The following is a 16,558-nucleotide window of genomic DNA, read 5'->3' on the forward strand; positions in this document are numbered from 1 at the left end:
ATAGTGGTAGAGTGCTTGCGTAGGATGCATGAAGCCCTGGGTTTGATTCCTCAATACCACATAAACAGAAAAAAAAAAAAAAAAAGCCAGAAGTTTCGCTGTGGTTCAAGTGGTAGAGCGCTAATCTTGAGCAAAATGAAGCTCAGGGACAGTGCTCAAGCCCTGAGTTCTAGCCCCAGAACTGGCAAAAAAAAAAAGTCTCAGGGACTCTCCTGCCCAGGCTGCCTTCAAACCATGATCCTCAGATCTCAGTCTCCTGAGTAACTAGTATTACAGGTGTGAGCTACTGGTGTCTAGCTATACATCAACTTTTTTTTTTTTTTTTTGGTCCATCGTGGGGCTTGAACTCTGGGCCTGGGCGCTGTCCCTCAGCTCTTCAGCTCAAGACGAGCGCTCTACCACTTGAGCTACAGCGCCACTTCCAGTTTTCTGATGGTTTATTGGAGATAGGAGTCTCACAGTCTTTCCAGCCCGGGCTGGCTTTGAACCGTGATCCTCGGATCTCAGCCTCCTGAGTAGCTAGGATTACAGGCGTGAGCCACCAGCGCCCGGCTATACATCAACTTTTGATGAACCATCCTAGTGGCTTATTTGTAGATAATTCAGAGAAATATACCTCTGTTGTTGAACTTGGCACACTTCTCTGGACACAGGCCCCATCTTCCATACGTATTAAAGATAGCGAGCAATGTGTTCAGAAGGCATTGACAAAGTAATCATGGCTGTCATACATAAATCTGCCTTTAAGCCGGGCGCTGGTGGCTCATGCCTGTAATCCTAGCTACTCAGGAGGCTGAGATCTGAGGATGGCGGTTCAAAGTCAGCCTGGGCAGGAGAGACCATGAGACTCCTATCTCCAATAAACCACCAGAAAACCGGAAGTGGCGCTGTGGCTCAAGTGGTAGAGTGCTCGCCTTGAGCTGAAGAACTGAGGGACAGCACCCAGGCCCAGAGTTCAAGCCCCATGACCGATCAAAAAATAAATAAGTAAATAAATAAATAAATAAAAATAAATCTGCCTTTAGTTCCAACTGAAGTAGAGATTCTCCGTCTTTAATGGCTTCTTCCAATTTTCCTGTAAATATGTGTGCTGTTCAGTAAATTCAATTAATGTAAATTTTTTCCAGTCCTGGGGCTTAATCTCAGGGCTGGGTATTGTCCCTGAGCTGCTTTTGCTCAAGGTTAGCACTCTTACTTCTTGAGCCAGAGCTCTACTTCCAGCCTTTTCTGTGTATGTGGTACTGAGGAATGGAACCCAGGGCTTCATGTATATTAGGCAAGCACTCTACCACTAAGCTACATTCCCATCCCCTCAGTGTAATTTTTAAAAAGCTATAAGTTACATCTCAAAAGAAAATTCTACTTTGTTAGGGTATAATTACATTCTAAAGAGTTACCATAGACTGGGCACTAATAGCTCACACTTGTAATCCTAGGAGGCTGAGCTCTGAGGATTACGATTTGAATCCAGTCCAGTCAGGAAAGTCTGTGAAACTCTGATGTCCAATAAACCACCAAAAAAGCCGAAAATGGAGCTTTTCCTCAAGCTTGAGCAAAAGAAGCTCAGAGACAGTGCCCAGGCCCTGAGTTCAAGCCCCAGGACTGGCACATAGAGCTAAGCACTAGTGGGTTCATGCCTGTAATCCCAGCTACATCAGGAGGCTGAAACCTGAGGATCAAGGTTTGAAGCTAGCTCAGGTGGAAAAATCTGTGAGACTCTTATCTCCAATTAAACCACTAAAAAGCCAGAGTTGGAGCTATAGCTCACGTGGTAGAGCACTAGCCTTGAGTGACAGTACCAAGACGGTGAGTTCAAGCTCCACTAATAGCACACAAAAAAAGAAAAGTTTCCATGAAGCCTTTGAGATAGACTTTCAAGAAGACAGGTTTAATTAAAATAGCATGCAAATTTAGTCAGTGGTAATTAATGCTACAATTCAATTTTAGCAGCATATTTTTGGTATAGTTTTTTTTTTCTCCCCAAGTATTGTTTCCTAAACGAAGTTTTGACTTTCTATCAGGCAGTCTTAATGATGGACTCAGAAAAAAGAATAAGATTGCTCCAGTTTGTCACCGGCACGTCCCGTGTGCCTATGAATGGATTTGCTGAACTCTATGGTAAGGATTTTCCATGGATAATGAAAAAAAATGGAGCCATGCCAACTCTCTTTTCATGACTAATTTGTCTTCAGATTTCTGTCATCTACACTAACATTTAGCTTAACTTAAAAAAACAAAACAAAACCCAGGCACCGGTGGCTCATGTCTGTAATCCTAGCTACCCAGGAGGCTGAGATCTGAGGACTGCAGTTCAAAGCCAGCCTGGGCAGGAAAGTCCATGAGACTCTTATTTCCAATAAACCACTCAGAAAACCAGAAGTGGTGCTGTGGCTCAAGTGGTAGAACGCTCGCCTTGAGCTGAAGAGCTCAGGGATAGCGCCCAGGCCCAGAGTTCAAGCCTAACAACCGACAAAAAAACAAAACAAAACAAAACAAAACCCAAGAATTATTGAGCATGGTGACACAGTTTTAATCTCAGCTCCTGGGAGATATAATCAAGAAAATTGTAAGTTCAAGTCTAACCTCATCTATGTAGTGATACCCTTTTCCAAACAAAACAAAAGTGACCTGGGCACTCTTGGCTCACACCTGTAAAAGTAGCTTCTCAGATGGCAAAGATCTGAGGATCGTGATTCAAAGCCACCTTGGGCAGAGCAAGGTGAACAACTCTTATCTCCAGTTAACTAGCAAAAATCTGGAAGTGAAGCTGTGGCTTAAGTGGTATAGTGCCATCTTTGAGTGAAAAATGGAAGTGAAAGTCCAGTTCAAGCCCTGGTACTGGCAAGAACTCAATAAGGAAGGGCAGGGGGGAAGAAAGGAGGAAAAGAAACAAAGAACTATGAATACCGAAGAGAGAAAGTTTCTAAAATTATTCATGATAAAAGAAAAGGACGTATATGACCCTGGTGGGTCATGGCTATAATCTTAGCTACTCAGGAGGCTGAGATCTAAGGATTATGGTTGTAATCCAGCCCAGGCAGGAAAGTCCGTGAGACTCTTATCTCCAGCTAACAGAAACTACAAGTGGAGCTGTGGCTCCAATGACAGAGCACTAGCCCTGAGCACAAAAGCTCACTCAGTGACAGCGCCCAGGCCCTTCAATTCAAGCCCTAGGACCAGTACGGAAAAAAAAAAAAAAAATTCTGAGAACACCCATTTTCCCTGTATACTTGTGAAGAAACTCACACGTAACTGTGCAGTGGTGTTCAGAGCTGTAAAACAGGCGACACTCATGCAACACCTAAAGGTATTCCTGGGCGCTCACAGATTAGATGGCAAAGAAGTATGGCTTAACAGGCATGGCTGGCAGAGGGCAGGCTGCATTTCTTCTGGGTTGGGTTATTCCTACGGGCATGTAGCTTCTACACGGGTGTTGAATGTTCCTGGTGAGACTACACGACACCAAGAAACTCTTGTTCCTTGCAGGCTCAAATGGACCACAGTCGTTTACGGTGGAGCAGTGGGGTGCTCCAGAGAAGCTGCCCAGAGCGCACACCTGGTGAGCGATGCTAAACCCTCGCTAGATCAGCGGCCCCAGAGTTCCTCCCGTTCACGCCGTTTCATTGGAGATAAGAGTCTCACGATCCTCAAGTGGCAGCCAGCTGGCTGTGTTTTCCTGTGCCAACTTTTGTGTTTGTCCGTGTCTTTTCCTAACCCGCTTCCATCTTCTTTTTCAGCTTCAATCGCTTGGACCTGCCACCCTATGGATCATTTGAAGAATTATGGGATAAACTGCAGATGGCAATCGAAAACACTCAGGGTTTTGATGGCGTTGATTAAACCAAACAAGCCATGGTGTCTTTTATTTCCCCCCGTTTTCATAAGCAAAAACGTATCTTAAATGTGTCTGGGGAAAACAAAACCTAAACACTTAGCCACCATGTCTGCCCCAGATAGCACAGGAAAAATCACTGAAAAAAAAAAGGTTAGAAAGAAAACGCACGGCAACTTTGCCACCACTTTTCTTTTTCTCAGAGCCAGGGCTGCATTCATTCTGTCTTTAAGAGTTTCCATGCTGCCATTTAGAAGTCCTGAAAACCTACCACAGTGAATTCGTTCCTTCACATTTACCTCTTTTTTTTTTTTTCTTGCAGTATTTGCTAGGCAGTTGTTGGTTTTTTAACTACTGAAAATGTAACTGTGAAATATCTGTGATAAGTGTCATGTGTGAAAAAAAATGGATGCTTTTTTTTTTTTTAGAAGGAAAACTAAAGTTTGGAATTGTTTTCATATTAAGGAAACACCAAGGTGTTTAGTTGTATTTAGTGTTAATGCCGGTATTTATTCTTAGCGGGCCCCTTATTGCCAGGATTTTTGGAAGAACTTTTGGAAAGTATGTTACCTATTGCAAAAAAATGTGTTTACTTTCCTCACGTGTGTGTGTGTGTGTGTGTGCACGTGTGTGCACGTGAGCACGCGTGCACCCATGTGCTCACACTGGTCCTGGAGCTTGAACTCAGGACCTTGGGCTTTCACTTCACTCAAGCCTGGCACTCTTGACCACTTGAGCCAAAGCCCCAGTGCAGCTTTTTGCTAGTTAATTAGAGCTAGGATTTGTCTGGCTGGGCTGGCTTTGAACCACAATCATCACATCTCAGTCTGAGTAGCTGGGATTACAAGCGTGAGCCCCAGCGCCCGGCACTTTCTTCACTTTAAAAGTATTTGGCACTTTTTCATATTGCAGCTTTACCAAAGTGGATCATAAGGAGATGTTGCAGTGGGTGGAAAGGGTTGAGGCCTGGGTGCCCAATGGGGCAGGCCTTGGCGTTTTAATATGTAGGGTAGTTAGAATTTGTTCTTCCGATGAGAGAGCTTCACAGAACGGCTTTTGCACACCCGGTGAAGAACTGAGATCATTGTATTGTCGCTGCCTTTACACTTGCACAAATATGTAGTACATACATGTTTACAGGGTTGATTATGTTTACAGATTAAGCTAATTTCTGTAGTGACATTTTTAAAAAGTATTTTTTAGACTCACTTTCGTATTAAAAAAAACAACAAATAATTTGTTGAGATAACCAAAGAGTAGTTAAATGCAGAATTTGTATTAAATTTGTGACCACATTTCTTATGCCTTTTACAAAATACTGCTTACTATGGCAATGATGAGTTATTATTATTACTATCATTATTATTACTGTCATTATTATTATTATGATAAATCCCAAATCTTTTCAGGCAAAGTGCTATAAGTAGAATCCTGCCTACTTTCACGTCTACTTTCATGGAAATGCATCAAGGCATACCACATGCACGCATTCAACAAACATGGTCTGAGTGCCTGCTGCATGCACAGTGCTGTGCCGAGCCCTCGGGGTCAGAGTCATTGAGCAGCATTGAACTGTAGCTCGGGATTCGTCCTCAAGGAGATTACAAATGTGTACAAATGAAGTTGCAAACCAGCCGTAGTAGGAATGAGCCAGTGCACCTGCAGAACATAAATTGTGCCAAGACTGTATGTATATGTTGCCTATCGTATGTTGGAATGGTTATATAGAACAATGCTCTAATTTAAAAACACCAATACTAAGCTTACTTCTCAACGTGGTTCTCTTGGTGACATAGGAATAACTGTAAATATGTGTTATAAACATTCTGAAATACATATAAACGTTCTGAGAGACTTATCCCAAAGACCTTCTGGCCATTGGTTTAAGCTTGTCTGGGATCTACCGGTTCCTGGAGGCAATTTCTGACAATGGTCACCAGACTTCCTCTCAGTTTGGTTTAAGGATAGATCAGTACACTCTCCCCACACACACACTGCCCTTCCCCCCCTCCCCCTGTTTTGGCCAGCAGGACCGCCAGGTTGGGTCCTACTTCCATCTTGTTGGGTGAACCACAGCAAGTTGTTTAACCTCTCTGAGCTCCTGTGTCTTCATCTGTCAAGCAGAAGAACAATGCCCATCCTATGGCCATGCAGAATTGTGCAAAGTTCTAGAGAAAAATCAGTAAGTACCTTGGAAAGCACTAGGTTGAGGAAGCTTGCTCCTAGCCTTCAAGATGGTGTCAGATCGGGGTGCTCCCAAAGAATTGCTCCCGCTGAAAGTAAAGGAATTGATTGTGGCTTGGGGAAGTAGGGGCATAGCCGATACTAAATGCACACCTATACATACATGTGTGTATCTCTGGATGTGTGTTACAGCTGTACAATACCAATTCAGTTTCTCCGGAGCAAAGTAATATTAATATGGGCCAATGCATTTAGAAATGTGCTTATTATGTACAATTGAATGTAAAAGTCATTTTTGGAAAGCAAAATTTTATTTTTTTAAATTCTTTTTTGTGCCAGTACTGGGGCTTAAACACAGTGCCTAGGCTCTGTCCTTAACCTTTTTTTTTTTTTTTTGCACAGGGCTAGAGCTCTACCACTTGAACCACAGCTCTGCTTCTGGCTTTTTTTTGTGGGGGGGGGGGGTAGTTAATTGGAGATAACAATCTCAGACTTTCCTGCCCAGGCTGGCTTTGACTTTATCCTCCAATCTCAAGCCTCCTGAGTATCTAGGATTATAGGCATGAGCCACTGGCACCTGGCTGTGTAGATGTTTAAATATCACTTCTATGAAAAAATTATAGCTATCAGAGTTTCAGAAAACACCAAGCTTTCTTTTCATTTGACTGACGGAGACTCATTTGATCCTGTGACTCAGACCCTGGGGTTCAGAAGACCAGGCTCACTCCCGTACACCGCCAGCCCTAAGCAAGACTGTACCCAGGAGAGGCTCCTTTTTTATTTGTATTTTATTTTATTGGTGCCAGTCCTGGGGCTTGAATACAGGGCCTAGGCACTGCCCCTTGAGTTGTTTTGTGTGGTTTTTTTTGCTCAGGGCTAGTGCTCTTCCACTTGAGCCACAGCTCCACTTCCAGCTTTTTTTGGTGGTTAATTAGAGATAAGAGTGTCACGGGCCTTCCTGCCTGGGCTGGCTTCAAAACATGATCCTCAGAACTCAGCCTCCTGAGTAGCTAGGATTATAGGAATGAGTCACCAGTGCCCGGCATATTTTTATTTATAATAAATCAATGACATCATACTTTTCTAGAAAAGTGTTTTATCCTACATTTTTCTCCAAAACCAAATTATGTTATAAATTATGTTATAAATGCTATTTTAAAGGCCCTCTGTTTCCATTTTTATTTATAATTTTGAAGTTATCTCCATATAAATAATCAAGTTTAACCATTTAATTAGAAACTATTGACTCTTTGTTGTTCTTTTTTAAAAAAGATTTACACTAAATATATATCCATCTTGATGTATCAAAACTTATTGCCTACTTTAAAGTATGAAATCATTTTTAAAAAGCTCAATTCCAAAAATAAAGTTCTATTCTAATTTTAAAAACAAGTGTGACTCATTTGTTAAGTAGAAGTGTTTTTAAACCAGTATTATGGGTGACGTAATTCTCAAGACAAGCTTAGATTGGATATATCTGATTATAATCTTCCTTCCTTCCTTCCTTCCTTGCTTCCCTCCCTCCCTCCCTCCCTCCCTCCCTCCCTCCCTCCTCCTCTCTCTCTCTCTCTGCCTCTCCCTCTCTCTCTCACACACTCTCTTTCTCTCTCTCTCTCTCTCATAAGTACTGGGGATTGAACGCAAGACTTTGCACATGCTAGGGAAGTTCTTTAAAATTTGAGCCATGTCTTTTTGCTTTAGTTTATTTTTCAGGTAGAATCTCCTGCTTTTGCCTGAGACCAGCCTGTGACTACAGTCATCCGATCGTCCACGTAATCTGGGATTACAGTGTGCACCACCAGTCCAAGCTTGTTGGTTGAGATGGGGGTCTTGTAACCTATCATTTGAGCTGGCCTTGGACTGAGATCTTTCCAATCTCCTCTCAAGTAGCTGGGATGAGAGGTATGTGCCACACTCCTTCCTGCCCATGATGATAAACGTATTCACAGGCAATCCTCTTTCACTTTACAAAATGATCATGTTCCAAATATCTGTTTGATAATGAAATCAGACCAAAAAGAATTAGAAATGGACTGGAGCCATTGCACTGATATGCAAGTCTGATCATGCTGTTCTACTGTAAAGTCACCTTGGAGAGCTCTCCAGAAGCAAAATCATGAAGCCCAACCTACTGGCATGGAATTTAGCCCATCTTCATCTGGGAGGGGGAGGTAGGTGGGTGGTTAGATCCTCCTTCCATCAGATATCAGCCAATGATGTCTTCCTGTCAGGAGGCAGAGCATACCAACACCCCCCTCTCTGGTTTTAATTGGTACAGCCTAAGAGCTAAGAACAGAGTGTATGTACATATATATATATACACATATAAATGGAATTAAATTCATCTATATATATTTATTATATATTATATATATATTGACTTCACTTCTGGCTTTTGGCTGGTTTGCCTCCCTAGGCTGCCTTCAACCCTCAGATCTTAGCCTCCTGAGAAGCTAGGATTACAGACATGAACTACTAGAGCCTCACTTAATATTATTAGTGAACTAACTTTCTTTCTCCCTCTCTTTCTCCCTCCCTCTCTTTCTCTCTCTCTCTCTCTCTCTCTTTCCTTCTTTCTTTCTTTCTTTCTCTTTCTTTCTTTCTTTTTTTCTTTCTCTCTTTCTTTCTTTCTTTTCTCTCTTTCTTTCTTTCTTGTCATGAGATTGGAACTCAGAACCTGGGTGTGGTCCCTGAGCTTTTGTGCCTAAGGCTAGTGCTCTACCACTTCAGTCACAGCTCCTCTTCCAGCTTTTTGCTAGTAAATTGGAGATAGAGTCTCATGGACTTTCCTGCCTAGTCTGGCTTCTAACCACGATCCTAAAACCTCAGCCTTTTGAGTAGCTAGGATTACAGGCATGAGCCAACCTGTGCCCAACTTGAACTACTTTTTGATGCTAAGTCTTCAAAAGTCCAATGTGTTTTATGCTTAAAGCATATCTCAGTTCAAACTGGCCTCATTTCAGGCCTCTCATACCTGGTGCTGCTGTGTTGGATGGCTGGGGATGTGGCTCAGTGGTAGAGTGCTTGCCTTAGCATGCATGAAACCCTGGGTTTGATTTCTCAGTACCACATAAGCAGAAAAAGCCAGAAGTGGAGCAGTGGCTCAAGTGGTAGAGCACTAGCCTTGCACTGAAGAGCTCAGGGACAGTGCCCAGGCCCATAGGCCAACCCCCACAACCGACCAAAAAAAATTATCAGAATTTATATTTAATATAGTCTATGCGGTGACTTGGAAAAGAATGGAAAGAATATAGCTGATTTGACCAGGAAAAAAAAAAAAAAAAACAGCCGGGCGCCAGTGGCTACTCAGGAGGCTGAGATCTGAGGATCACAGTTCAAAGCCAGCAGGAAAGTCTGTGAGACTGTTATCTCCAATTAACCACTAGAAAACTGGAAGTGGTGCTGTGGCTTAAGCGGTAGAGTGCTCGCCTTAAGCTGAAGAGCAGAGGGACAGCGCCCAAGCCCAGAGTTCAAGCCCCACAACCGACCAAAAAAATAAAAATTTAAAAAACAAAACAACACTACAATTCTAAGCCAGGTGCCCATGGCTCATGCCAGTAATCCTAGAACTTGGGAGACTAAGATCTGGAGGATCACAGTTTGAAGCCAGCCAGGACAGAAAGGTCTGAGATTTTTATCTCCGATTAAACGCTGATACTTCAGATGTGGCTCAAGTATGGATCATGACCAAAAAAGATAAATCAGAGAGGTAGGTCCTACTTCAAGCCCAGACAGACAGATGGACACACACACACACACACACACACACACACACACACAGCTTTCAGTATTGGTAGATGTTAGAAAAAGGGACAGATGGGGCTGTGAAGTTGGCTCAATGGTAGAATGCTTGCCTCAAATGCATGAGGCCCTGGGTTCGATTCCTCAGCACCCATAAGCAGAAAAAGCCAGAAGTGGTGCTGTGGCTCAAGTGGTACAACAATACCCTTGAGCTGAAGAGCTGAGGGACAGTGCCCAGACCCAGAGTTCAGGCCCCACAACCAGCAAAAAAAAAAAAAAAAGATGGGTAGAGATGGGATTTATCAGTGAACAATTGTGTACTCCTAGTAAGAACATTTTATATTGCCACAAACTTCAGAAAGCCAATCAAATTATCAAAATTTGGGGCTGGGAAGGTGGCTCAGTGGTAGAGTGCTTGCTTAGCATGCATGAGGCCCTGGATTCAATTCCTCAGCACCAAATAAGCAGAAAAAAAGCTGGATGTGGTGCTGTGGCTCAAGTGGTAGAGCCCAGAGTTCAGACCCCATGACCAACCAAAAAAGAAAAAAAAAAGAAAAAGGGACAGTTCCCTTAAGTTGAAAACCAACTGTCCAACCTGGATGTTTTTAATCTCTGGCTCTGTTCACCTGAAACCTATCTCAGAGCTAGAGAAAACAGCTAGGACCAAGGTTCTGGTGTGGGTGGTGGCGTTCTGGTTTAATTTCTTTTGTCTGCATGAGATTTCACTTGAGGCTTTTGTGTAGGAGAAAGATTTCACAAATCCAGGCCACAAAATGCTTCCCAGATTGAATTACTTACTCCAAAGATGCTCACTAGGTATGGGCATGAACTCAGGGAATAAACACGCTTACAGCCAAAGGGAAAAGCATAAATATGGGGTTTCATAAAATTACATGTGTTTCCTTGTCAAATATAACCGACAATTCTCTGAGCTTAGAGAATCGTTTCCAGAATGATCATCACTTTTTTTTTTTCTTCTTTTGACTCAACTTCAGCATTCCCCTGCCGGCTACGGAGGGAAGACCTCACTCTGAAGTTTATTTGTCAAAATTCTGAGGGCTTTGAAGTCTATTCCACTAATGGAACACAGCTTCCTTCCCTCCCCTCCCCCCCCCTTTTTTTTTGGTCCTGTTGTGCGGCCTAAACTCTGGGCCTGGGCACTGTCCCTCAGCTCTTCAGCTCAATGCTAGCACTCTACCACGTGAGCCACAGCGCTACTTCCGGCTTTTTCTGCTTTGTGGTGCTGAGGAATCAAATCCAGGATCTCATGCATGCAAGGCAAGCACTCTACCACTGAGCCACCTTGCCAGCCCTCTCACCCCCTCTTTTTTGCCATTGGTCATGAGGCTTGAACTCAGGGCCTGAGTGCTGTCTTGAACTCTTTTACTCAAGGCAAGCGCTCTACCACTTTGAGCCATAGCGCCACTTCCAGTTTTCTGGTGGTTCATTTGAGATAAGAGTCACATGGACTTTCTTCCCCAGGCTGACTTTGAACTGTGATCCTCAAATGTCAGTCTCCTGAGTAATTAGGATTACAGGCATAAGCCATCAGGGCCCAACTACTTATGCCTTTTCAAATGATCAAACACAGCCACAAAACCATGGTTAAAGGGGTGACTCGGCCTCTTGAGTAGATAGTTTTTTGTTATTGTTGTTGTTTTTCAAATATAATTTGCAAGTGATCTAATAGTTTCCTTTCTTCCTGATTAGGAAGAGTACTGGAACAGAGAAATTATGTGAGTCATTCTGACATGGAGATAACATTTTTTAAAATATTTCTTTTTTGTTGTTGTTGGTGGTCATGGTGCTTGAACTCTGGGCCTGGGCGCTGTCCCTCAGCTCTTCAGCTCAAGGCTAGTGCTCTACCACTTAAGCCACAGAGCCACTTCTGGTTTTCTGGTGGCTCATTGGAGATAAGAGTCTCATGATCTTTCCTGCTCGGGCTGGCTTTGAACCACTATCCTCAGATCTCAACCTCTTGAGTAGCTAGGATTACAGGTATGAGCCACTGGCACCCAGCTTCCAAAATAATATTCCTTTTACTGGTTCTAGGGCTTGAATTTGGGCCAGGGCACTGTCCCTGAGGTTTTATGTTACAGGCTTGCAGTCTGGCACTTGAGCTACAAGTTCCCTTCTGGCCTTTTGCTGATTACTTGGTGATCAGATAGATACTTGGTGATTATAGTCTCATGGGCTTCCTGCTCAGGCTGGCTTTGAACCACGATCCTCGGATCTCAGCCTCCGGAGTAACTTAAGATTACAGGTGTGAGCCAGCGGCGCCTGGCTAGAATTTTTAAATTCTCTTTGATGTATTTTTCTCTTTACTGTCTCAGCAGAGTTAGTAAGAACGCCCACGTTCTCATCTGGGAGCTCAGAGGGTAAAACAAGACACAGCTAGGGGTTGGCACTGATCACCCGGTAAATTGGGAACAGATCTGGAAGTGAGGTCAGCCTCCTTGGGTGGTCTCCCTGACCCACACTTCACAACTAAGCATCCACACATAATACACTCACCTTGATCTCACTGGACCTGACCTGAAGGTGAGGTTGAAAGACAAACCCTCTGTTTAGAAGGTCATTCACAAGGTGATTGTCCCTTCCTATCTTCCAGATGCCCAGAGTATGAATACAGTTAATGCACACTGTCCCTCCAGATAGTAATAGAGCTCTAGCCAGATTTGCATTTGTTTATTGTTGTACCAGAACTAGGGCTTGAACTCAGCATCTGGGCACTGTCCCTTAGCTTTTCCACTCAAGGCTGGTTCTCTGCCATTGGAGCCTTAACTCCACTTCTGGATTTTTTTTTTTTTGTTTTCTTTTCTTTTTCTTTTTTTTTTTTTTTTTTTTTTTTTTTTTGTGCTGGTCCTGACACTTGAACCCAGAGCCTGAGCATTTTCCCTGAGCGACTTTTTGCTCAAGGCTAGTGCTCTACTACTTGAGCCACAGTGCTATGTCTAGCTTCTTCTGAGTAGTTTATTGGAGATAAGAGCCTCACAGACTTTCCTGCCTAGGCTGGCTTTGAACCATGATCCTTAGATATTAGCCTCCTGAGTAGCTAGGATTACAGGCATGAGCCACTAGCACCTGGCCACTTTTGGCTTTTTGGTGGTTAACTGGAGATGAGTCTTACCGACTTTCCTGCCCAGACTGACTTCAAATCATGATCCTCAGATCTCAGCCTCCTGGGAAGCTAGGATGACAGGTGAGTTACTAGCACCTGGCTCAAACTTTCTAAATAGTTAAATACTTAAAAAAAAAAATCAGCAATCTTAAAGTTTAAAGCTACTTAGGGCTTAGTCCTCTAGGCGTGGCTCACAGAGGGGTTGGGAAAGATTGTTCACTGATGGAAACAGAGCTGTCCCGTTCTTCTCAGTTCCTTCTCTGTGTTAAGAATCTGTTTTTGCTTGCCATCTTCTGTCTCCTGTGCATAAGTATGTGAAGCCAGAAAGGGCAAGTTCAGGGGTAGTGGGTGGAAGTGTTTCTTTGTAGAAAAGCCAGTGTCCAGTTTATTACATTACAAGGATTTTCTCTCCTATCTACAAGCCCTGAAGTACTCATTCTCTATTTCTCCTCTATTCTGAATGCTTCTGTCTTAAGATTCATGTCTTGAGTAACATTCACCTCCCTTTCCCAATCCTCAAGAAGAGAGAAGCTGTTTATCTTTCTCAAGAAATTTCACGGTTTAGGTGGGAAAGATCTGGTTTCCTGCTGCGCCCCCAAGAAACAGATCCAAAAAAAAAAAAAGATAATAAACCTTGTCCCTGGCATTTCCTGGCAGCCCACAGTATCTCTCCACAGCTGACATTGATAATAGTTCATTAAAGGCCTTGGACAGTCTGGAAAACGGGCATCATTTGGGGCTTGAAGCAGGTTAGCATGAAAAAACTGGTCTTTTTCTCCAGAGAGTGGGTTTTTGTGTCACATTCCTAAGGCTACTACATTAAGTTGAAAACAAGTACATTTTCAAATGTAATTTGACACTCTGAAAAACACAAAAGCATTCTCAAATGGAAAGACACCCCTGATTTTTTGCCCAGGGTGAAATCAACCTAACAAAAATAAAAAACCATGTCATTTTCCCTAACTTAATTTAAAAACCTAATAGGATACCAGCAAGTTCCGTTACAATTCACAGGGGAAAACAAAAGCAGAGCTAGTTAGGAAAACACTAGAGGAAAAACTAACAGAGCTGATTCTATCAGACATAAAAATGAGCCTTCAGCCAGGCTCTGGTGGCTCTCGCCTGTAATCCCAGCTACTGAGGATCATGCTTTGAAGCCAGCCCCGGAAGGAAAGTCCATGAGACTCTTATCTCCGGTTAACTAGCAAAAAGCTAGAAGTAGAAATGTGGCCCAAGTAATAGAGCACCAATCTTGAGCAAAAAAGAAAAGGGACAGTGCCCTGGTCATGAGTTCAATCCCCAGTCGTGACACAAAAAAATAAAATAAAGGTGTTATTTATAATCATACAGCACAATTGGACTTTTAAAGAAATAGTTCCAGCCAGGCGCTGGTGGCTCATGCCTGTAATCCTAGCTACTCAGGAGGCTGAGATCTGAGGATCGAGGTTCAAAGCCAGCCCAGGCAGGAAAGTCCGTGAAACTCTTATCTCCAATAAACACTCAGAAAACCGGAAGTGCACTGTAGCTCAAGTGGTAGAGTGCTCACCTTGAGCTGAAGAGCTGAGGGACAGCACTCAGGCCCAGAGTTCAAGCCCCACAACTGGACCAAAAAAAAAAAAAAAAAAATGTCTGGGAGCTAAAATTCTGTGAGTTGTGAGTAGAAATGCTGTTGAAATTCAGATAGTTTTAGTTTAGCTAGTAATCATATATTAAGCCTGGTGCCAGTGGCCCACACATGTAATCCTACCTACACAGGAGGCTGAGATCTGAGGATCACTAGTTCAAAACTAGCCTGGAAAGAAAAGTCTCTGAGACTCTTATCCCCAATTAGCTACCAGAAAACCAGAAGTGGTGCTGTGGCTCAAAGTGGGAGAGCACTAGCCTTGGGCAAAGGAGCTCAGGAACATGCTGGGCACCGGTGGCTCACACCTGTAATCCTAGCTGCTGAGGAGTCTGAGATCTGAGGATCGCCATTCAAAGCCAGCCGGGGCAGGAAAATCAGTGACACTCTTTTTTTTTTTTTGGTCAGTCATGGGGCTGGCACCTGGCTGTCCATGAGGCTCTAGCCCCATGACCAACTCAAAAAAAAAAAATTGCAGATTGAAATTGTATCAATGAAACTATTGAATCCTCAGTTCCACCCCCACTTCTTTATTACTTTTGTCCATATCAATAAGCAATGTTTCTACCTCTACTCTTTATCAGCTTGATATATTATTTCATTTCCAGTTATCGCGGGTTATATTAGGTTATTTATTCTTTTACCATCATATGATATCATATTTTATTTCTCTGTTGAAATAATTTTTTATCACTTTTAAAAACAAAACCTTTGTATTTCCTCCCAACTACTGTCTGGTATTCTTTGGCTTTCTGTCTACACTCCTACCTTGGCTGTATTAGGGTGCTTACTAGGTAGGTAAGCATCCTACCACCTGAGCCACTTTATTCAGCACCCTAATTTTTTACTCCATTTGATTTTATGGGAAAGGTCTGTCAACCACTGAGTGAGTGAGTATCCAGCTAGGCTAGAATCCAGACGATTCTAGAACTGCTCAATTTGATAAAATAGAACTGCTTTGTGTATGTGGTATGTGGTATGTGTGTGTGTGTGTGTGTGTGTGTGTGTGTGTGTGTGTGTTTGTGCGCGCGCATGCGCGTGTGTGCGTGTGTGTGTATATATATATATATATATGGGAGGGGTAATGTGTGTGTTTGCTATTATTGGGTCTTAAACTCAGTGCCTGGGTGCTATTCATGAGCTTTTTTGTTTTTTGCTCAGGAATAATTTGAACCACAACTCCACTTCTGATTTTCTGCCAGTTTATTGGAGCTCAGAGTCTCACGGACTTTCCTCCCCAGGCTGGCTTTGAACCACAATCCTCACATCTCAGCCTCCTGAATGGCTAGGACCACAAGCGTGAGCCATTGGCACTCAGCTACTTTTGTTGTCGTGGTGGTTGTTTTCACCTTTAAAGCATTCCATTTTCTTTTTCTAAGAGGGCAGTTTCTAGTCTCCAACACTGTATATGAGAAAGGAGAAAGAAATAATGCCGTTGACTGGCCTGCTCTCCCTCCTTCCTCAAGGCCTGGCCCCGGGAAGGCCCCTAGCCTGGACTCAGGCCCCTGTCCCCTTTCTAGAACGCTGGGTCCGCCTCTGTATTATCACAGGGCCCAGGTTTCCTCCTGCTGAAGGCTATTTTGGCACCTGGGCCTGCATGAAGCAGAGCCAGAGGAGAGGCTCTGGGCCTCCATGAGCCTCTGGAGCCCAGCAAGGCGATTGCAAAGCGATTGCAAGGCGATTGCAAAGCAGCCCTCCTGTTAAAGCCATAGCTTTCCATTTGAAACCTGCCTGGCTCAATGTGTAGTGTCGGGGGCAGGGGTGGGGGGGGGGTGAGAGGCAGCAGCTGTAAAGTGCACCTTGTTTCACAGCTAAGGAGATGTTACAAGGCAATTAAAATATTTGTATCTCTCTGGGTGCTGGTGGCTCACTCCTAGCCACTCAGGAGACTGAGATCTGAGGATCACAGTTCTAAGCCAGCCTGGGCAAGAAAGTCCATAAGACTCTTTATGTCCAATTAACCATCGAAAGGCGTAGAGGTTGGGGTGCAGCTTGAGTGGGAAAGTACCAGCTTTGAGCCAAAAAACAACAACAACAACAAAACTAAGATTAAGAGGCC

The 16,558-nt window shown here is 43.4% G+C and overlaps 1 protein-coding gene across 5 annotated transcripts in view; it reads left to right on the top strand.

Moving 5' to 3' along the window:
- Nedd4 (NEDD4 E3 ubiquitin protein ligase) overlaps positions 1-7,328 on the top strand; it is a 65,411-nt gene extending 58,083 nt beyond the window's left edge. For all 5 annotated transcript variants that reach the window (XM_069995352.1, XM_069995353.1, XM_069995349.1 and 2 more), the window contains 3 exons: positions 2,022-2,118; positions 3,487-3,559; positions 3,738-7,328. In XM_069995352.1, coding sequence (XP_069851453.1) covers positions 2,022-2,118; positions 3,487-3,559; positions 3,738-3,840 — 273 coding nt within the window. In that variant the 3' untranslated portion in view covers positions 3,841-7,328. The remainder of the gene's footprint in view (positions 1-2,021; positions 2,119-3,486; positions 3,560-3,737) is intronic.
- Positions 7,329-16,558: the final 9,230 nt, after the last annotated feature.

This window comes from Dipodomys merriami, unplaced genomic scaffold (assembly GCF_024711535.1).
Source record: "Dipodomys merriami isolate MVZ:Mamm:240054 unplaced genomic scaffold, mDipMer1.0.p SCAF_48, whole genome shotgun sequence".
Lineage (NCBI taxonomy): Eukaryota > Metazoa > Chordata > Mammalia > Rodentia > Heteromyidae > Dipodomys > Dipodomys merriami.